This window comes from Plectropomus leopardus, chromosome 22 (genome assembly GCF_008729295.1).
Source record: "Plectropomus leopardus isolate mb chromosome 22, YSFRI_Pleo_2.0, whole genome shotgun sequence".
In the NCBI taxonomy this organism is placed as follows: domain Eukaryota; kingdom Metazoa; phylum Chordata; class Actinopteri; order Perciformes; family Serranidae; genus Plectropomus; species Plectropomus leopardus.
The window spans coordinates 7682940-7704837 of NC_056484.1; the positions used below are offsets into that span (position 1 = coordinate 7682940).

Consider the following 21898-nt stretch of genomic DNA (forward strand, 5'->3'; position numbering starts at 1 on the left):
TACTAAACCAAGTGAAAGAAGAACTGAAACTGCCAAAGGACAATGAAATACTAAATAGTAGACTTAGTAAAGTTAACAATACCAGTACAAAAGTACTCCATTAAAAGTAAAAGTAAAAGTATTGAACAATACCCCCCCCCCCCCACACACACACACACACAAAAACCAAGGTGCCAAGTAAATAAGAAAACAAGGTGCAAATAGTAACATAAAGTTACAAGGTGCCAACAACTAGAAATATATATATATATATATATATATATATATATATATATTTCTAGTTCTATATATTTCTATATATATATAATATGTGCGAACAATATTACACAATTGCACATGGAGGATAATTGGACTTAAAAGTAAAAATTGTACTTTTTGTGTAAGTCCAGTTGGTGGGAGTCATTATTATTATTATTATTATTATTATTATTATTATTATTATTATTATTATTATAGTAATAATAATAATATAAATATTACAATAGGTGTGGTGTGTGTGTGGGGGGGGTCCTCATCCTGTAAACAATGTGAGAAGCATAATTTTAAAAGTGCTTCAGTCTGAACTTCTTTTGATTACTTATACTGTTGGAAAGTGTAAGATAATGCATAGTACTGAATAACATGAAGACCAGGCTAGTAGATAAATGCACAACATGAAAAGCTACTACTAAAGAGTATTCTATGTGCAGTGGAATAAAAACAATAAAACCTTACTTTAAATGTAGTGGAAGGTTAAAGAAGCATTATGTAAACAATCAAACCTGAGTAAAAGTAGCCTAAATATTAACTTTCGACCTTTTTTTGCTGTAACCCCCAAAGGTGTCTCAGAATGGATCATTTGACTGAACTTGAGTAGTCTCATAAACTGGTCTGCCGGCATTTTTGCAGCAAAAGTTTCACGTGAAACACTCTCGTGGCATTTTTAACCCTTCTGGTGCCAGTCGTCGGTCCTGCTTCCTCAGCAGCAGCTAAACGCAGAACACGCCTCTGTGAGGAGGAGAGGGGATGTGACGCTGCCGCCTGTACGTAACACCAACACGCACTGTCTGCAGCGACAGGCAATCACTTCTGATTCACTTTACAGACACACAGTACTTCTTTAACACCTTAGAGCCACGACCAGCTTTTTTCATCGAGTTTGTTCTTCGTGGCAGACGGAAGACTGCCTCCATCATCGCCTTTTTTCAGCCTCACTCCTGCAGATCCACAGCTGGAAAGTTGCGTCCCCGTGGTCAACGTGGGCATCAGCCGCAAAAAGGTTAGCTAGCTGACTCGGTGAAAAAGATGCTCGAGTGTATGTTAGCTCCGGAGCTTCATATTTTAAACCACGCGAATACCTATGCAATGGTAGAAAGGCTTATTTTAATATCTGGGTAGCGTTTTCAGTTGGCAAAGACAAAAAATAACCAAGCCGCTAATGCTAAATGCTAACGGCTGCTCCCACATGTCTGCAAGTGTAACGTAACGTTAGTCTGGACTCGTGTGGTGTGGCAAAAGTTCACTTTCATGCACATTAGTGGATTATTAACATATTAGCACCAGTTGGGACAGTTAAGTAGCTCAAATGGGACATAGTTTACCCACTTATTTATGCTAATATTAATATAATATTAGATAATATCAAATTGCATCGACGACATTTGGTTAAATGAGATAAACGAGGTAACGTTTGTCCTTACGGCAACGTAATATTTTTGTTGCAAATGTAAACTAATGTTTTACTCAACTTACTCAACTCCCTCTTGTTAATTTTTCATTTACATCACTGGATGTTTGTTAGCCACGTTGCAAGCTAGTTGTTAAGCCGGTGTGTCTAATCCTCCGGCTAACGTTTTGCTAATATTTCAGGCAATTTTGCGCTGGATAACTCCCAAAAACGATGTATTATCTTCTCCTTTATATCAGTACAAGCGAAAGTATAATATCTAGTTGTGACGACGTTAACGGATACTTGCGCCGTGTTATAAACCTGGTTATGTTAATTAATTATAACGGTAGGCTAACGTTACTATTGCCGTTTATTTTAAGTGAATTCAAAGTAATTTAATGTTATAAATCATCTGCTTTGTATTTCTGAAAATGACAGCTATAACGTCAGTCCGTGCATTTTTTGATATAGTTATGTCAACCTGCTAGCACACACATTCCTTAGGGCTGAAGTGCGTTATGTCTAAAGACAGGACCAAACTCAATTCAAAATTCTACCAAAATAGTTTCGCCCCTATTTTCAAAAGGGTTTTACAAGAGCTAGAAAATATTAAATATCGTATCATTTATAGAAAGAGCCATTCTCCAATTCGGCGTGCACTGAACTCTTAAAATACCACTCATTATAATAAAATTCTAGCTTTTATTGCATCTGCTCGACCGTAATGGGCGATGACTAGAAATATAAACCAATCGTAAAAACGAGATTTTATTGACTCCAGTGCTGCGTAGTAGATGTGTCACTTTCCAAAACACTGTATGGTTAACAAGGGCGTCTGAGGTGAGAGATGTGAATGGCAAACATGGATGCTAGCATGGGTAATATTGCAACGCGTAGCTAGCAAGGATGTTGCGTCCATGCTGTGTAAACAACAAAGATAGGTCCCAAGCAGCATAATATTGTGGGTGTGCATTGCGAGCCGCTAATGTTTGCTAGCTAGTGATAACGTAATGTAGGTCACCCGGCCAGACCTCACCGCTCGAGTCTAGACAACAAGACATTTTGAGGACATCGTGTTGTTCTTTGGGCAGTATTTTAATCAATATGCTTTTACTATTACCTTTTAAAATCGTGCGGTGCTTGCCAGAGTGGCTCGAATAAATGTTAGTGGGTCACCCGGCCATATTTGCTTTCACACGCGGTCACGTGGGGTCTGCTGCACTGTTGTCGTTTACCTAGTGCGCATTAAAATAGTAACGGTATAAATAATGCAGATGTAGAGACAGAAATTTGCTCAGCACTCACTTACAGTGGTGTTTATATTGTGACATACATGTATGGTTATTTGTGTGAGGATACCTCATGGTATGTCACACAGCAGTCATAAAAACAATGCCTCTATTAAATGTGTCAAACATTGTTGCAAGTTTACTACCAGGTAATTAATGGCTTGTTTTTGCAAACAGAGGAAGCCTTGCATCTTGCAGCTGCCACGCAGGCGCACTGACCTGAGTCTGACTGGGGGGATGTTGATGTTGCTATGGTTATGTCTTCCTATGAGAAGGTCACTAAAGCTCTGCCTGCAAAGTGGATGTCTAGTGTTCCTGCAGAGCATCCTTTTGCCGTCTTTAGATACACATCTTTATGTGGGCTGCACAGTTAGCTGATTGTCTCTCCTTATCATTTGGCAGCATGGCGGATTACTTAATCAGCGGTGGTACCGGCTACGTCCCTGAGGATGGACTCTCGGCTCAGCAGCTCTTCTCGATCGGAGACGGCCTCACATACAAGTGAGTTTTCCCTGCATCACAAACTTTTGATTTGATTTTCCGACAACATCTCAGTAAAGTAATTAAATGAATTCAAAGTAAGGTCTCCTGAATGATTTTAAAACCTCACCTGCGCGCAGAGGTGGGTGAAGTGTACCCAGCAGTGCTTTGTAATGGCCAACACATTTTGAACCAGCAGATCTGACCAACAGTGCGTTGACTCCGATGGTCATACGGCCGAAGAGCTATGCTCTAAAGGAGATGGGTTGACTTACAAGTGAGTAAAACAGTCATCTTCAAACTGTTCTGAAACTGTGCTGTTAAAAATCGAGAGAAATGCTTTTTATTTGAAGTCGTCATGCATTTGACTGAACTGATTTTCCTTGTATTTAATTCAAATGGCTTTATTGGCATGATGTAATCTTTAATTACGAAAAGAAAAGTGTTCTGCAACTGAATTGCAGTAGTTGTCTTTAATCTTATCCATTGTTCCTTTAAGTAATCCAAGTCGCAAAGTTTTAACAGTTGAAAATCCACCAATTCTTTGCCGTGATCACGCTGCTCCTGCTTTACAGAAGCTAATTGAATAGAAAACATAATGATGTTTAAGTGTGTCCGCACGTGATTGCGCAACCTTTGCACATTGTAATGAAGTGCATCACGACCAAAGGAAGGTTTATGCACATGATGCCCTGAATTAGCATCATGTGGACTGCAGGATGAATCCAAGTGAACGTATAAAAAGGTTCTACATCAAGCTTTTTTAAGCCCTTTGTTCTCTGTCTCACCCCTTACAACTCAAGTGTGACAGATAATAGTGGAAGGGTTTCTCCTTGTGTTGCTAAATTCCTTTGAAGCTAATTCAGAATTTTTGATCACTTTCCCTGTATATCTGTGATACAAATCTTAATCAGTCAGCATTTATGCATTCCTATCACAGGTAAAGGTACAAGTTTATTTTTGTTTTTATGGAAAAGGAAGTAAGCCACCCAGAGAATTTGAGATACAGGAAGACCAAATCGGCATTGTCAGAGAGAAACGGCTTCCTGCAGTATTGTGACCTTTACCGAGGCACATAGATCATGTCCTGGGCGTGATTGTGAACATGTTCTTTCAATAAAAGCTACTTTCAAACTCAATTATTCTGTCAGCTACCCCGGAAACAGCCCAGAAAGTGAAGGTGCACCAGTGTTTTTGCCCAATGTGGTGTCTGAAGGGCCTTATAAAGTCTTAAAATGTATTTTAATAGGTGCAATTTTTCCTGGTTTGGATTAAAGTCAGGATTGTCTTAGGGACAGCATCAGCCAAGCCTGTTAAAGTGGGATGAATTTAAAGTTTTGTTATATAACCAGGGTTAAAGTAGTAATAGGAGAGACTTGATATTCTCTGCAGTTTGGTGGAAAAACACATCTGCATGTTCTGGCATCATCAATCGACCAATATAAATTCGAAAAAAATCACCATGACGTCAGCAAAATCAAATATGGTGCATCCCTTGTTGATTTTTTCTCAAAAATGTCTTAGAAAGCTCTCCAATGTGAGTGTGTGATACCTGAGACAGCCTGACCAAGGTGTGCAAATGCTAAGAGTTCTTAGCTGCTAGTTTTACATTATAAGGCAAAGTGAAGGACTGTACCTCATACGTGTAGACACTGAAATAGATTTGCAAAAAACTCTGTAATCAAATTAAAAATCAAGTTAAGGCGTGCCTGGCTATACGTCTCTCCCTCACAAGCCCCAGGCTGTTAAATACTGGGTCACTGCCATTTACACAAGACCAGACACATAAGAGCGTCAGCTCAACCTTGTAATTCTACTTCATATACTACAAAACTATATGCTTTGCAGTAACATTTGTGGGCTTTTGGATTTAAAATTATTTTTAGAGCATTCACCAATTACAGACTCTAGTACAATCTGTCTCAAATTTTTAATGCCTTATAGGCAAAACACTTGGCAAACTCACACTGACTCCTTTTGAATCCTAATTAAATTTGAACCGCAGTTGTTTACCTCAAACGTAGGGCTGTCATAAAAACACATATTTCTGATTGTTGTAATACTCCTGACAGAGCTTCTGTAGCAAATCCTGACTCTCGTTTAATAATAGTCCTCTGTCAGCGTCTCGTCACACAAACCGGTGAAATCAAAGTGAGTCACACGCACAGATGTTACTCATTTAGATTCACCCCTTTTAAACCTGCTGCTACATTTCCAAAACACTCGCTGCCATGCCCTCGGCTGCTTTTGATGGTTTTTTGGGTGTGCGATGATTCTCTTTTATGCCCAAGCATGGAAATATCAGTTACGGTTGTATTTTGAAACACTCCCGCTCAGCATTGTGCATTTTGTCTACATCGAACATTGAAATTAAAACCATAATAAAGCCAGCCAGTGTTGTCTTTCAGATTAAAATCCAGCTCAATGAGTTCTGCTGTAGCGCTGACCCGGAGTCGGTCTGTGCAGGCTGTATTCCACAGCTGAGGTTTGTGGTGGCTGCTAAATGCTAGCAGATGTTTTCCTGGACTTCCTGCTTGTCCTCATGATGAAGTTTGTGGGTGTTTGGGTTCTAAAATGAGGGGAAACAAACAAACAAGGCTCCTCCCTTGCGGGGTCCCATCTTGTGCGACTGTTTCTAACTTTTCCTTCACCAGCACTGTAGGCAGCAGAGATCAACCTTTTTCACATCCCCTCGCTCTGTAGCTCCCCCTCCAACATCCACACGGCGTACAAAGTCTCCCTTATTCCTCCCATCTCTCCCTCTGTCCCCTCCTGCTCTGTTTTCACACCCATCTGCAAAAAACCACAAAATACATACAGACTCTGGTAGAAAAACAAACTCCATTCCTGCGTCTAGCTCTCGCACTCCCACTCATCCCATTCTACCTCTCTTTGTGTTTGTACAGTCCAAGAGCTGAAAGAGATCAACTGTAGCTTTTTACCAAGTACAGGACGCACCCAGCTGTACTCAGTGTCTGTGCTCAGCCACTGCGGCACTTAGCAATATTCTGGGAAGCAAAGGGAGACACAAAAGAGGATCCAACAATACGTTGCAGGCTCTGAACTGTGGCTTTGACCTAGTTGAAATTATTATACAAAAGGATGTGAGTAGAAAGAGATCAAGAGATTGGTTGCACAAAACACCTTGATTTAAAACTTTCTCCTTGAAGCTTTCCTGAAATTGTTAACTGTAATATTTAAGGTTTTCTTCTTTTCTTGGTATATAATTAAGGAATCCCTTAACATTTGTAAAACTGTTGCACGAAAGGCATCTCAAGTGTAAATGCACACAAACAAACTGTTTTAATTAGCATTTTTCCCTATAGAAGGAAACTTTTTAAGGGACTCTATGCAATGCCCTTAACTAAGTCCTTCAGCTAAGGAGAAATTGAGCCATAAGTGTCATACTTCCAAAGAAAGCTTAATGTTTAACGCAACTGGTCCCTGCCCTTAGGATATTTCTTCGAATACTTAAGCTATCATCCTTATCTTGTGTTTTTTAATGTTAAGTCGGTCTTAAACTTGGTCAGGCGTTGCACATTTTTTCTTAGCAACAGCTTAAAGAAAAAACTGAGGTTCTTTTCATTGTGGAAAAAAAATATGTTTCAGCAACACACTTAATGGACACACTAATTAATGCGCAATGACTGGCATATTATAGATTAATTCGGCAGTTACTTTATTCTTTTACATTTTGTTTATGTCTTTCAGTGACTTCCTGATATTACCCGGGTTCATCGACTTTACCTCAGACGACGTGGTGAGTACACCCATGTGTGAAGTACATGTATGAGAATACAAAAGGTGGTGTGAGATCTTGAAGTTTCTGAAGATTGTTGCAAGTATGTGTCACATCTTAAAGGAGATTTTTGTGGGTATTTGAAAGGAGCAGCCAATCACTTCTTCAGTCTCTTCCACGCCCCTCGTGATAATGTAGCCGTGTCAGCAGACAGACCGTGTTTGGCAGAGCCACTTCCTAAACCATCAGGGTTATTACAGAGGAGTCACTTTCATTTTTTTAAAACAAACCTCTCTACTCCAGACCTCAGCGTTGTTTTATAATGGCAGCTCTCACAAAAGTACTCTTGTTTTTGCCCATTTTATAAAAAACGTCTGCATCATGGCTTCCCTCCCTGCCGCCCTGCTATTTTTGCCTGATGTGGTCACCCACTGACTGCTCCCTCACCCTTGTGTTTACATTTGTGCCCGCTCGGCCGCTCATCCGCCTCTCTCGGCAGATGACGGTGGAGTTAATCTCCGGGCTTTAGATGAAATCCCGCTTTTCTGCTTTGTCCATCTCAGCAGATTTTAATTTAATTAATATCTCCAGTCTTTTCCTTCAGACTTACAGAGAGCTCCGGCTGCTGCGCGAGATGTTTGTCCGCCTCGCCATGTTGTCATGGGCAAGTTCGTCCCTACAGGGTCTTTGTCTTGCCCTAGTTTTCCACTGGACACTGAGCCTATTCAAGCGTGAATAACACAAATGCTTCCACATTTGGCTTCAGTCACAACGTTGAATCATGTTCTTCTCACAGTGTCCCAGTAGATCGTGCTGAAATTAGTAATATGATACTTTTTTTAGCTTTTGAGAGCTGCGTAAGGTGTGGAAACATTAAGAAGGGGCTGCGTGTGCGTTGAGCTATTGTGGGAAATTCTTTGGGGCCGTGATGTTCTTGACATGTTCTCCTAACTCTCAGTTGAATTTAGCAGGTTAGTGCGGTAGAGCTCTCTAAATGGAGAAGTGGTGTTAGGTGATTTCTCCTGCCTTCACCGTGAACTCCTGAGAAAAGCCTCCCGTAGTTTATGTCTGTCACAGATAAGCAGTCAAAGCTTGGACACCATAGAGCTCATTTGGTGGTTTTCCCATGTGCAAAAAATGTCGTTGTTTTCACTCACACAGCTGAAGATAACAAAAGCTGGTGTGGGAACCCGTGAGATGTCATAGTTGAATGTGGCTTTGGGAGATGAAGTGGTACGGCTCATTTCCATTTTTCCAGTGTCAGGTTTCCGTCCCTGAGAGGACAGACTGCTTTTGATGGGAAATGCATTTTAATTTGTTTGCAGACGTCTCATATCACCGACCAACACTTGACACTTGGCAACAAGGAGCCTGCGGACCCTTAAAAAGTCTTAAAGGTCCAGTGTGGAAGATTTAGGGGCATCTATTGGCAGAAATTGATACATGATATTCATAACTATGTTTTTATTTGTGTATGATCACCTGAAAATAAGAATCATTGTGTTTTTGTTACCTTAGAATGAGCCGATCAGATCCACATATGTAGCGAGTCCTCTTTCACAGAGTGCGACGTATCGTAGCTCAGTATGGAAACACAGAAAACTGACTCTGTCTGGGGCCATTTGCATTTTTGCACACAAAGAAGTTTCATTTTTGTAACCTCACCACCAGATGCTACTAAATGCTACACACTGGACCTTTAAATTCAATTTTATAAATATTGGGCTGTAAAATTCATTAAAGGTCTTGAATTTGAAATTGTGATGTGTCAGTTGCCACAGACATTTGATTCGATTTTTTTTTTATCAGTAATTCAAAAGCACAATAGATCAAAAAAGTATCTTGACACAAAAATCTGAGATAATAGCACTTTAAAGCATTACTAAATACACATATTTCCAAAGTGATCCTGGAATAAAACAACAAACATGTTAGATCTGATGTTAGAAATCTTTAAATCTATCACTGAACTGCAGTCTTTTTACTTTATATTTGCAGTTTCCTGTTGGCAAAATGTAGATGAGCCCAACACATTCAAATTAACATATTCCTACATAAAACCAACCTCTACTGCATATATACTACGTACTTTTATATATATATCTGCAATGTCTGAGTAAGAAAACAACGATTTGTCCAAAAAACAGTCTTGAATTTGGTTAAAAATGACCTTGAAAAGGTCTTAGAAATCATTGAATTCAAGTACCTGCAGACACCCTGGATAAAAACATATTTAAAAATCTTTAATGTACATTAAATTAAAAAATTAAAGAACCAGTAACTTAAAGTGACAGGACAACAATGAGGCCATGTCATTTGGTGTCAGTGAAGCAAATTTAAAGACATGAACCGGTTGAGGACACAAGTCCTCTGTCCTGAATCTGCCTAGTTCAGTCTGCCCCCTGCTGGCTCATGTGCAAAATAACAAACTTCATGAAGACACCAACATGTTTGTTCTCCTTTTTTTGTGTCTCAGGACCTGACATCAGCACTCACCAGGAAAATCACACTGAAGACCCCTCTCATCTCCTCCCCCATGGACACTGTCACAGAGTCAGCGATGGCCATCGCTATGGCGGTGAGACACTGCTCTGCCAAAACTGCTGAAATGAAAAAGCACAGATTTGAATTTACTGCTTCATTCTAAAATGGCTCTTGTTTTTGAATGTGCCAGCTTATGGGAGGCATCGGCATCATTCACCACAACTGCACGCCAGAGTTCCAAGCCAACGAAGTGCGCAAGGTCAAGGTAAACTGTGATTTTAACTCATATGTACAAAGAAATATCTTCTGTGTCATGCATGTTACTCTATCTCTGTCTCTGTTGTCATCACCATTACACATTCATGTGCCTGTACAAAGTTGCATACACACCAAAAGGACTAAAATACGTCAACCAGCCTAACTGAGCTCTTACATGAACTGTACCATTGACCTTTCTTGTTTCGTTTTGTCCCTATATAGGTTATGGTAATTGTCTTCAGTCTGTTTTTTTCTGTGTGTTTGTTTTGTTTGTTATTGTTTTTACATATTAATGTGTATTTACTATTGTGTGTCTTCTTGTGTGTGGTGTTTGGTTTTTTGCTGCTTTTGCTGTTTTGCGTTACCGTAGGAACCAGACTGATCTGTAGGTTTTTGTTTTATTTGCTCAGGCAGATGCGTCTGGTCCCCCTCTCATTCAGAGAGATTTCCAGGTGGCCTTGTGTGCTTCGGGCTGATCATAACCATTTACCCAATATGGGATGTGTTTAAGGCGATGACTGACAATTTAAATTCCTATTCATGTTTGATTATTGGTGTTGGATCGTGCTTTTTTAAATCCAATTTGGTTGGTGTCAAATTAAATTTCATTCCAAATGGCATAAACAGACGTCTTAAAAAGCGTTAAATCTAACTTCCCTTAGGCTGCAGGAACACTGCCCTGAACATCCCACCATACCTTGTTCAAACTCTCCAGTTAGCTGGAGACCTAGCTGCAGCTGGTGGGGAACTTTCTGTTATTTTCACTCGCTCACAGGCGTATTGATGCTACACCGTCAAAGCTGATCTCCCTGCGGTGATATGTTTACATTTGTCCTTTATTTAGCGCTACATCACGTTTTGTCTTTTAGATAAGCTGCAGGTCTTCCCTGTTGTATCCGTGGGGATTTTATTAAAAGGCCATCGGTAACGACATTTGGAAATCAAAAATGAACTGAGAGGTTTCAGACTTAACTCATTTGCGATTTGGCCCGGCGATGTCAGGCTAGCTTTGCACAAAGAAAGAGAAAATGATAAAAGTTATTATAATTCTGTTTGCTTTCTCTTTGTTTCCAGAGGTTTGAGCAGGGTTTCATCACAGACCCTGTTGTGATGAGTCCGCGTCACACAGTCGGGGATGTGTTTGAGGCCAAAGTAAGACATGGTTTCTCTGGTATTCCTATCACGGAGACGGGCAAAATGGGCAGCAAACTGGTGGGCATCGTCACCTCCCGAGATATCGACTTCCTCTCCGAGAAAGACCACGGCAAACCTCTGGAGGAGGTGTGCATTTTTATGGTTTAAAATGTTTGTATTGGCATCATTTATTGAATTGTTTTTACACTGAAATGATGCAATCATCTCCAAGGCCATGACAAAGAGGGATGAGTTGGTGGTGGCTCCAGCTGGTGTTACACTCAAAGAAGCCAATGATATTCTGCAGCGCAGTAAAAAAGGTGAGTAAAAGTTGATGTGTGACAGCAGCTTTTTCTACTTTTCTTTTCTGATTTTGGTCATTTAAATGTCATTTAATAACCTCCCTTTCTCTGTAACCAGGCAAGCTTCCCATTGTTAATAATAACGACGAGCTGGTGGCCATTATCGCCAGGACGGATCTGAAGAAGAACAGGGACTACCCTCTGGCCTCCAAAGACTCGCGCAAACAGCTGCTGTGCGGCGCTGCCATCGGCACCAGGGAGGACGACAAATACAGACTGGACCTGTTGGTGCAGGCCGGAGTGGATGTTGTCGTACTGGTGGGTGTTTTTGTAGTTGAATCGTGGCCAGTGAACATCTTATCACTGGTGTGAGGCGGCCATAAATGTGAGAGACGACTTAGAGCAAAGTTAGGGCATTGTTTTAGGAGAAGTTCCTAAAAATACACTGTGTTCTTGATAAGTTTAACCGATTAAGAGGAAGTGTGGAAGAGGTGTTATGCAAGACCAACAGAAGGGCAGAGCATTACAACTCATACTCGGGGACAATGTAAAATAACAGAACCATGGCACAAATATGGTGGAACGTTACTGGAAACATTGTGTTTTAATATAGTGAAGTATATACACACACTCACATCTGGAAATGAACGTCAAACACAGATGTTAAAGGGTTGTCTTAATTTAAATATGAAGAAAATAATGTTTCCTGTATACAGGGTTCCTCCGTGGTGTGGAAAAGTATGAAATTATAATTTAGTTATGTCCAGGTCTGGATAAGTATGGAAAAAATGTCTCCAGACTGTTGCTCTATTCTGTTTTCTACCATAAATTCAGAACTTCTAAAAAAAATAAATTAATCATACAAAGAATGATTTTGCTGGCAGCCAGCACAGTCCAAAAGTTTCCAGTTGTGGTGAGAGAGTGTGGGCCAGAGCAGCTTAATGCCATGAAAATAAAATTCTTACCTTTTTTTCCATCTCAATTTTAGTTCTTATTCATAAAAGCTTTATAAAAAACATGATAGAATACTTATTCAGAGTGCAACATACATGTCAGTATTTGAATTTTAAAAATAAATTGCATAATTTACCTAAAAAACATGCAGCTATTTGTACTCACATGTCAGATGTGGTCTGAAAAATCTATTAAAGTCTGAAAATTTGAATTTTGGAAAAGTGTGGATTTTTAAATGGAATATATGTAAGAACCGTGTTTATAATATGCACACTGTATGTATTCTTCAGCCTGTATTTCTGAATCCTCAGGTCCAGTGCATTGTTCTAACTCATGAATATTTTTTGCTTTTTCAGGACTCTTCGCAAGGCAACTCGGTGTATCAGATCAACATGATAAATTATATTAAACAGAAGTATCCAGACTTGCAAGTGGTGGGAGGAAATGGTGAGTTAGAAAAAAGAAGAAACGCTTGTTTCCTGTTGTTGCCTCAACAGCAGAAAGTTATACATAACAGGATTGTCTGTTACTGTTTCTAAACATGTCTGTCACAGCAAAAGTGAAAGTAAAAGCCAAATCCAGATCACTTTTCATGGTCTTTTGCCTTGCTAAAGTTGCATTTTTTAGGGTGCTGTGGGTCTTGGCACTTATTGCTACCTTTTTATAAAGCGCTGACCTCACCTGAGTGCTGTCGGGGTAGACACCCATAAATGTCTTGAACGTCAGGGCAGATAAATACATGATAACACACCACTAAGTTAGTCTGAAGTGATGATTGAAAGAAATTACTTTTGTACGAGTCTATGCACTGGTTCTAGAAAAATCCTACATGCAATACCTTTAAAAATGAACATATCAGTGGGAATAAAATGTTGGTCAACAGACTTTGATTTTGTACTCACAGCCATCTGTAAAGCTTTCTTATAATTTTGACAAAATATAATATTCTGCACATATTTCCTGACTACTTTTGTTGTTTTCCCCATCGCTACAGTGGTTACAGCAGCCCAGGCCAAGAACCTGATCGATACTGGTGTCGACGCGCTGAGAGTCGGCATGGGCTGTGGCTCCATCTGCATCACACAGGAAGGTATGCAGCCTTGTTTTTCTTTTTCTGTTGTTGCTGTTTGCTTTTTATTAGGTTTTCTTCTAAAGAACACGGAAAACGAAATGATACATGTGATACAACACGGTTAAAATAAATCAAAAACAAATCAGAAAGCTACCTCAACCTGTGCATGCGACATCTCTTGAACCCAATTATAACATATTTTTTCAGTGTAAGAGCACCAGAAATGCAAAAACGGAATTATGTGGAGATGTTTCGTTAGTAATGAATAAGTTAATACAAAAAAAAAAAACGACCTGAAATATATTGAAAAGAATGATACGGGCTAAAGAAGCATACTTCATCTTCATCAGATCAGTTTTAGCTGTACCTGTTCTTATTCTGCCTGTGAGCTACAGTGAGAAGAAAAAGGCTATCAGTTGCTAACGGAACAAAATATCCCGAGACCCTCCTAGTTGTCATGGTGATCTGCCAAGGCCCCATTCTGGGTTGCCATGGGGACTGGCCTCTCATGCTCAGACTGGGTCACGTTCACCGACAAGAACAGTACAGATGTGTCGCAGCAAAAAGGCCAAAAAAATAAAACGGTTGCTGCTTTTTATTTCACAAACTGATTAGTGTTTGTTCCAAGGTCTGATCTGTTGCCATGGCAGTGATGTTAGATTTGTTTTTCTACCTTGTAGTCATGGCATGCGGGCGACCCCAGGGGACCTCGGTGTACAAGGTAGCAGAGTACGCCAGGCGCTTCGGCGTGCCAGTCATCGCTGACGGAGGCATTCAGACTGTGGGCCATGTGGTGAAGGCTCTGTCTCTGGGAGCATCGACGGGTGAGATTTCACAGACTATGGCCCAGAGAACGTTAGGCCTTATCTCAAAATCACCAGAAAAATCATCGCATCAGTGATGCGAGATTCGTTCATCAAAGAACATAGACAACTTTTTGTGTCTACCACTCCAGTTATGATGGGCTCATTGCTAGCGGCGACCACTGAGGCTCCAGGGGAGTACTTCTTCTCAGACGGTGTGCGGCTGAAGAAGTACCGTGGCATGGGCTCGCTGGACGCTATGGAGAAGAGCACCAGCAGCCAGAAACGCTATTTTAGGTATGTGGGAGGCTAAAAGTAGTGAAAAACAAATTCCAAATAATGTTGGAGAAATATTGAGTTATGTCTTTTCCACAGTGAGGGCGACAACGTGAAGGTAGCCCAGGGTGTGTCAGGCTCGGTCCAGGACAAGGGCTCCATCCACAAGTTCGTCCCTTACCTGATAGCTGGTATCCAGCATGGCTGCCAGGACATCGGGGCAAAGAGTCTGTCTGTTCTCCGGTAAGTAGCATGTAAATTACCGGTGATGATACACAGGTTAAAGGGGAACACAGTATAAATGAATAATTCTGACATGTTGTGTCACAGCCAAGGAAAGTTCGTTCAGTACCTAGGGGACATGAGCCACTGTCTTTTTAAAGCTAAAACAAGAGAAGTAAGACTCAAACTTGCGTCATCATAGGATATGAAGTCTGGAGCTGCTCTGTAGTAAGTGAATGGGAGTGTTTGTTTTAAAATTAGCTTTATTTTATTACAGTGTTCTCAGTTCTTGGGCAGAAAAAGTACTCATATATTCAGTACATTCCCCTGGGTGCCCCAGTGTCATGTAGGACATTTTTCCCAATTTATTGCCTACAGAGCAGCTCCACACTTCAGACCTTATGGCATCACAAATTTGAAATGTGGCACATAAGTGTTTGGCTTTGGAACGGCATGTGTGGATTTGAAAATGGGTGTAGTCACCCTTTAACTTTGATGCGTATTATATTTTACTTTCTCGATGTTCGTTTCCACCAAGCAGTCCGGGTCATTTGGTAGCACAGTTATTAGAACAGTTATTTTTGTGTTTTCATTTTCAAAAGTTTTTGATGGCACCAATGGAACCGCTCCATACTGTCATGTTTTTCATCATCTTTTTGGTGAGGTACCTAGCACACTGATCCCAAAATTAGTCCTGTCGGCCTCCTCTAATGGAAACGCCGAAATGATCCGCAGCTTAGGTTGCACCCGTTCTAAGGTTACTGTACTGAAAGTATTTGGCAGAAACGCGGTTAAAGAGAAACGTATAATACAGAGCCGGCGTGTGTTTCCAACTTTTGTTATTTTTTACTTTCCTCTGTCTTTCTCAGCTACATGATGTACTCTGGAGAGCTGAAGTTTGAAAAGAGGACCATGTCTGCACAGGTCGAGGGAGGAGTCCATGGACTTCACTCGTAAGTACCAAAAAAAAACCACACAAAACCCTGTACTGCTTATAAGTACAAGAGCACATTATCCTCTGTGAAAACAAAACGTAATCCGTTTTGTTTACTGGACATGGAGGCTTTACTTTGTCCTCTGTAGGGATCATGCACAAAGTTTGTTGCAGTGTCCCATTTTTCGTAGTCTCCTTTTTAAATGAAAGTTTGAATGAATTGTGGAGGCTGTCTCTACAGTGAGAGCAGGTTTTGTGATCCCGCAGTCCCACAAGCAGGAATGGGAACTGTGGTTTCTTTGTTGACTCTTCAAATGATTTCAGCATTGCTGAGAAACAGCCTGGCACCAACACTACTGTACTTCCTGTTAGGTGTTGGCATCAGCAAATGCTGCAGTGGAAAATATACCTGCTTTTTAGCTGCATGGAAGAAGGGACAATACAGAACAGAGTCTTGCTATGTTTTGCTAATATTATTTTTATTATTAGCTTGACGAACAGCAAGCTTTTTGATTTTGTACCCGCATGTTCCATAGCGACTCTTGTGCAAATGCAATTTAGCAGTTTTCTGCCGATTGCATTCAGAAAACATGTTGAACCAGTTGATGCAGTTTGCTGAAATAAAGCGAGTGGCAGTAAGCGCAGTTGAGCAGCAATACTTTTATTTACATCCAATCAGGCGCTGATTTCTCTCCGATCTTTCTCTGCCTCCACAGTTACGAGAAGCGGCTTTACTGAGCGGGGGGGATGGATCGCAGACCATCGGTGCACGTGACATACCCAATCTAACAGTGACCAAATGTTAAAAATCGCCACTTCTGCTAAAAATACGCACCACCCACTACGCCCTCTCTGCCCTCTCCTCCGTCGTATTCCACCGTTACTCCCTCTTTCTCTGATCCCAGCCAGCTGCTCCTGGGAGGAAAGAGGCGTAGTAGCAACGTGAGAATCTTCAAACTGACACCTGGGATTTTTGCACTCAAGAAGCGGCGCATCAGGGTTTTCCGAACAGCATACACACCTGTATCTTGAGTATGCAGCTGATCCCAATTTAGCATGTGTGCTGATAGTGAATGAACGCGTGCGTGTTTGGCGAATTAAGGGTAGCGTGTGTGCGCCTGTGTGATGTAGTTTAAAATGTGTCTCGGGACAAACAAAGTGAAGGTGCACTGTGTTTATTTGTCCTGTAAATGTTAGTGAGTCTAAAACAGCCGTGGTGCGGATCACATCAGCATCTTATCTGGCTCTGGTGGGATCCACGCTTACCAGCACGCTCCCTGTCTGAAGCCTCTCACATCCCAGCTCTTTAACACACTTGTACGTGCAGAGAAAGCACTTCTATATGTGCAGTGTGTCGGTGTATTCTGGCATTCTTACTTTTTTTTGCATTATTACAAGTATAAGCTACTTTGCTTATATTTTAACGCAAACTGTTTACTTTCTTTAGTACGGATCCTGAGGTACGAGACAAGTATCCTGTTTGCTTTTCATTCTCCCCTACAATCAGTAGACAGGACCCAGTCCCACAGTCTTTACGGCTGTGGACATTTATTTCCCCCTTCAACGACATCTTGACAAACAATCAGTGTCCCATCTCACTACATATTGTTCATATGTTGAGCATGGAAGGGACCAAAAGCTGAAGATCAGGTATGTTTGAAAGACCTAAAATCTATAAAAATCAGAAATAGCTCGTAATAAGGACTATTTCTCTGGCCGAAATTTGAATACTTTTAGATAAAAGCAAACTTTATATTAAACCTGTATAGTCTCGGGGGGCTTTGAACTGAGCATGAAGTGTTTTTGATATGCATGTTTGTTTTTTCACGAAGCCGAACCTGGCTGTATTTATATTCTGCTTTGTTGTAATTGCATACATACTGCCAAGTGTCTTTACACTTCTTTGGACACTTTTCTTTTGTAATTTCAAAACCAAAATTTGCGCAAGAAGTCGCTCGTTACCCTCGTTTCTTGTCCGTTCCTGCGTTCTCACAGTGCAGCATAGGTTCTCTGTGATAGGTTTGTTTTATTTTTGATTTATTTTTACCAGAGATATGCCTTGAAATGCAGATGGATAAATGCTGAACACGACAGCTCAGTGAAAAAGCGTAGTGCTACACACCCTCTCGCCTCTTTTTTCTTACTTTCAAACAGCTGTGTTTGTTATCATTCAGCTTATTTAGAAGTAGGCTTTTCTAACATTTTCATAATGGATGTCCGTTTGGCCAGATGTATTTTTTTTTTAATTTTTATTTTTAAATAAAATGCCTCAGATTGTAAGAGTTGAGTTGCTTTCTCTAACGTGCTAATGTACTTTACCCTGCACAGGGTTCACTTGACTAACAATAGCTTTGCAATTAGACTTAATTGCAAAAAAATGTACATGGAAAATATATGGAGAAATATATACCTATATCCCGTTGGAAATGACTGCTGCTTGTTTTCAGTTTCCCATCTAAAGAGAGAATTCAGGTTTTTATGTCTTATTTGTAAAATACAGAGTCCTGTAAGTCCATCTAAAAAGCACAAATCTGTCATGGTAAGTGAGGTATAAGGTTTACTTTTTCTTTTTTTCCTTTTCTGTCTTTCTTTTTTTTTTTTTTTTTTTAAGAGTTGCACTTTTGTATGATTTCAGCTTTGTTCTGGCGACTGTAGCTGCTTTGAAATAACAAAGTGGTAGCTGCAACCAACAACCAAAACAATAAACAAGGGCTTTTTAGATGGATTGAAAAGACTCAGTATTGAATTAATCCATTAGGGATTTTTGAGGAATATCACTTCAGAACATGTTTACAGTAAAACACTCAACAAAGGAAAGTTCGCTTTTGCTTTCAGTATTGGAAAAACGAAATAAATAAATTAAACTGTGTATGGACTATTGTCTTATTGACCCCCCCCCCCCAACATCGATTACCTGGGGACTTCTGTTGTGGTATTACAGATATTTGCCCTCTTCATCCTCTTTTTCCAACCTTATGGAATATTACATGCCCACTGATGCTGTCAAGGTTCACACTTCTGATCAAGGAAAACCTGGTTGGTTCCAGCTGGGAACTAACTTTTTCGTTCCCAAGCCAATTTATTTTTGGTTGAAATGGTTTTGTTTAAAAGTTACGAACAAAGACTGTAGGGGTATCCTGTGCCATGTTGTTGGAAAAGAGTGCAAAAATAAGAGATGCAAAAATAAGTATAAAAAGTGGCAAATCAACCACAAAGACACACAAAATGACCAATAAAGACAGAAAATAACCACAAGGAGACTGATGACCATACAGAGACAAAAAGAAAAACACACAAAAATATGCATAATGACCCCAATGAAAAAATAGCAACCAAATAAGAGCCAGGCACACCACAAAGTCTGTGTGTCTTGTGTCTATGTAGGAGAGGTGCTGGAGTCTATTGTATCATAATCTTCCCATGACCTGCAGAACCTCAAGTAAAAGAAGCCAAACGTTATAAAACAAACTTTATTAAACAAATTGTTCAGCAAGTTATGATTGAACATAAATAAATTAGTAAGCCGGTCATAGAAGATGCTGTCAGTGTATCTAGAAGCACAGTCCATTGATGATAAATGTAGGACATTAAGGTAACATAGTGTGCATTTCACCAGTAGGGGGCACTGCTGCACCATAACTGCAAGTGAGATGTGTAGCATGTTGCTATGAAGTGTTTATAGTTTGAAAGTCTTAATTTTAATCCCATTTCTCCAACATGAGATTTAATGACAGTGATATTTTGCTGAATTTGAAAGCATATGACTTCAGTAGTATTTAATAAGTGCTTAATTTTAGTCACAGTACTAACTATTGGAATGTTGGAATGCAATAAAAACATTTGTACAAATAAATTCTTATTTCCACTCAGTAAAATGTTACTACTCTTTTGACTGTATCAAACTTCACCAGCCTTTATCAAACATGTAAAAGTTACAAATTACCTTTTGGCTTTTGACATTCTTGGCACTTAGACCCTCAGACATTCACTAATGACCACATGAGAAAGCTCATCAAACTTGCAAAAACTTTGTTGGCAGCTAAAGGTCTTTTGCACAAAAGCTACCGTGCACAACCAAAACCCAAGACAGTCACCCTTCTGACATCCTTCTTAAGTCCTCTGTGCAACCCTTGTTTGACCAGACTGTCCTTTTATAAATCAATAGTCTCGCTGCAGATGCTTAAAGCATCGATTTGTCTGCAAACACTGATGAACTCCTCCTGCACGGATCGGTCTGCCTCGGATGACATATCCAGGTCCAGGCTCTCTTGTGAGGCAGCACCCAGTGTTTGATAGTGCCTCTGTGGGTCGGCGTGGCCTGTACCTCCTTGCTGGAGAAGCTGCTGAGCATGTCTCTCTGGGCTTGGGCAGAGGACCAGCGAGGAGCCTCCGAAAGACTCTCGATAGAGGGAACAGGAGGAGGAGCTGCCTCTCCAACGTTCAGCAGATGAATTACTGGAAGAAGAGGACAGAGAGGGAGATGGTGGTGCAACAGAGTCACCTTGAGTTTGAGTGCAAGGGGGCTGGGGTAGAGAGGCCATCTCCACGCAGGAAGAGGTCCGATAAAGGCCAGGTTCACTTGTAAGGGGATCACAGAAGCCATTGCTTTGAAGTGCACAGTGGTTGTTTATTGATAGATCACTGCAGCGAATAGGCCGAGTTGGGCTAAAGAGGCTCATGGGAAAGAGGGCCTCACTGAAGAGTGCCTCATCGATGCTGCGGCGCAGGTTGATGGGTGATGGTGGCCGCAGGTCTGTGGTAGAGTCGCTGGTAAACGAGGATCCACCTGAGGGCTCTTCGCCTCCTCCATCTTTAGGTTTTTCAGAACCCTGCAAGTCCAAATCCAGATCTAGGTCTCGGTATGCCAAGGCCCGGTTGCTGTGGTAGAGGAGGTCCAAGCCGTTCAAACTGCTACCAAGCCTCTCATCCACCAGTGTGTAAAGAGGAAGGCTCTCCGTCTCTCCAAGCCCAACTGTATCCACGATTGCAAGCTTCTCTTGCTGGCTCAGGCTCCACTGGTAGCTCCCAGGCAGGATGGGCGACTTGGTTGCCAACAGCTCAGTCCAGCAGCTCCCTGCATCTGGAAGGTGGTCAGAGCAGTAGACTGGTTGTGCGACCACCAAGGCTAAGGTGAGACAAACCCCAAGCTCACACAGTCTGCAGCTGAACTGAAACGCCCACCAGGGCCAAGGATGGAAGACCTCCTCTCCTCCTGCAACACCCATGGCATTCAGCATTGCATATAACTGCAGTCCTGCGCATGCTAAACAAAACAATGCTGAAACACAAACAGTAACAGCTGCACGGTCCCAGTCCCGGCTCTCAGCAAAGGGGCAGCGGTTGTAGCGTTCAGCAGGTGTTGGAGACGTGTTGTTCAGGTGGTAGATGTGCTTTGAGTCTGCCCGCACGTAGATGTAGAACACAAAATAGGCAGCTGAGAGAAATGTGGCCAGTGCTACGAAGGCTCCACGGGAGATGAGTGAAAGAAAGAGGCAAAGGGGAGGCTTTTGCTGGTAGAGCTTCAGCAGTGTCACCGGTCCAAATGCAGCACCAAAGTGCAGGACAACCAGGCAGGCCAGGAAACAGGGTCTCTGGAACGCTGAGTAGGAGAGCTGCATTCTTGAGCGCATGGAGAGTAGAAGGAAAACTAGGCCGAAAGCCGCAGTCAAGCAGGGAAACGGTGCTTCATAGAGCATCAGCGAAGCCTCTGTGGAGGGCAGGCGGTCCTGGTGACCGTAAGCATCGTACAGGAGCGAGAAAGACCTGGTGCAACCAGCAGCAAGTAGAAACAGGCTGACCAGGGCAAAGTAGCCACATCCAGATGGGCATCGTAGAGGCAAGCAGAGCAGATTGAGCGCAGATGCTATCGTTAGCATCGCAAAGACGCAACCAGCACCGTAAACATGCGCTTCCCAGGCCAGGCCCCAAGCCGCCATGGCACTGTTCCAGTCGGTGTACAGCGGCACTAACATGGGGGGAGCCGGGATCAGGAAGGGGTTCACGGATTGGTTTGTGGCAGTGGTGTTTTGTGTGGGCCTGACGTCCGAGATAGTTGTGGGTTCCCAGATGTCGGAGAGGTTGCAGATCCCCAAGTGTTCTTGATTGCAGTCTGGAAGGAAGGTGACGTCGCTGTGCCCCAGGTCAGACATCCAGTCTTCAGTGTACAGAGGACCATGGGTCGTTTCTGGTGGAATGCCTGGAAAGAAAGTATAAATTCAGTCAGATTAAATTTGCTTTAAATAGTTTTTAGGAAAAACAAGATTAATATTTGAATGAGTCATTGAAAAGAGAACAAGAAAATCC

General features: G+C 41.5%; 2 protein-coding genes across 5 annotated transcripts in view; one reads left to right on the top strand and one right to left on the bottom strand.

Annotated features, from left to right (window-relative positions):
- The first annotated feature begins 1023 nt into the window (after positions 1-1023).
- impdh1b (IMP (inosine 5'-monophosphate) dehydrogenase 1b) lies at positions 1024-18464 on the top strand. 2 transcript variants are annotated; one of them, XM_042511018.1, is made up of 16 exons: positions 1024-1258; positions 3340-3438; positions 3617-3694; positions 7129-7177; positions 9633-9734; positions 9831-9905; positions 10973-11179; positions 11265-11352; positions 11453-11652; positions 12645-12735; positions 13283-13378; positions 14041-14184; positions 14316-14460; positions 14539-14682; positions 15531-15614; positions 16312-18464. In XM_042511018.1, the coding sequence occupies exons 2-16, from the start codon at positions 3341-3343 to the stop codon at positions 16331-16333; spliced, it is 1623 nt and encodes a 540-aa protein (XP_042366952.1). In that variant the 5' UTR covers positions 1024-1258; position 3340; the 3' UTR covers positions 16334-18464. The 2 variants fall into 2 exon arrangements, with proteins under 2 accessions (XP_042366952.1, XP_042366953.1); XM_042511019.1 differs by lacking the exon at positions 3617-3694.
- A 587-nt stretch (positions 18465-19051) lies between these two features.
- prrt4b (proline rich transmembrane protein 4b) overlaps positions 19052-21898 on the bottom strand; it is a 30304-nt gene continuing 27457 nt past the window's right edge. For all 3 annotated transcript variants that reach the window (XM_042511017.1, XM_042511016.1, XM_042511015.1), the window contains exon 4: positions 19052-21791. In XM_042511017.1, the coding sequence (XP_042366951.1) occupies positions 19747-21791 (2045 nt within the window). In that variant the 3' untranslated portion in view covers positions 19052-19746. The remainder of the gene's footprint in view (positions 21792-21898) is intronic.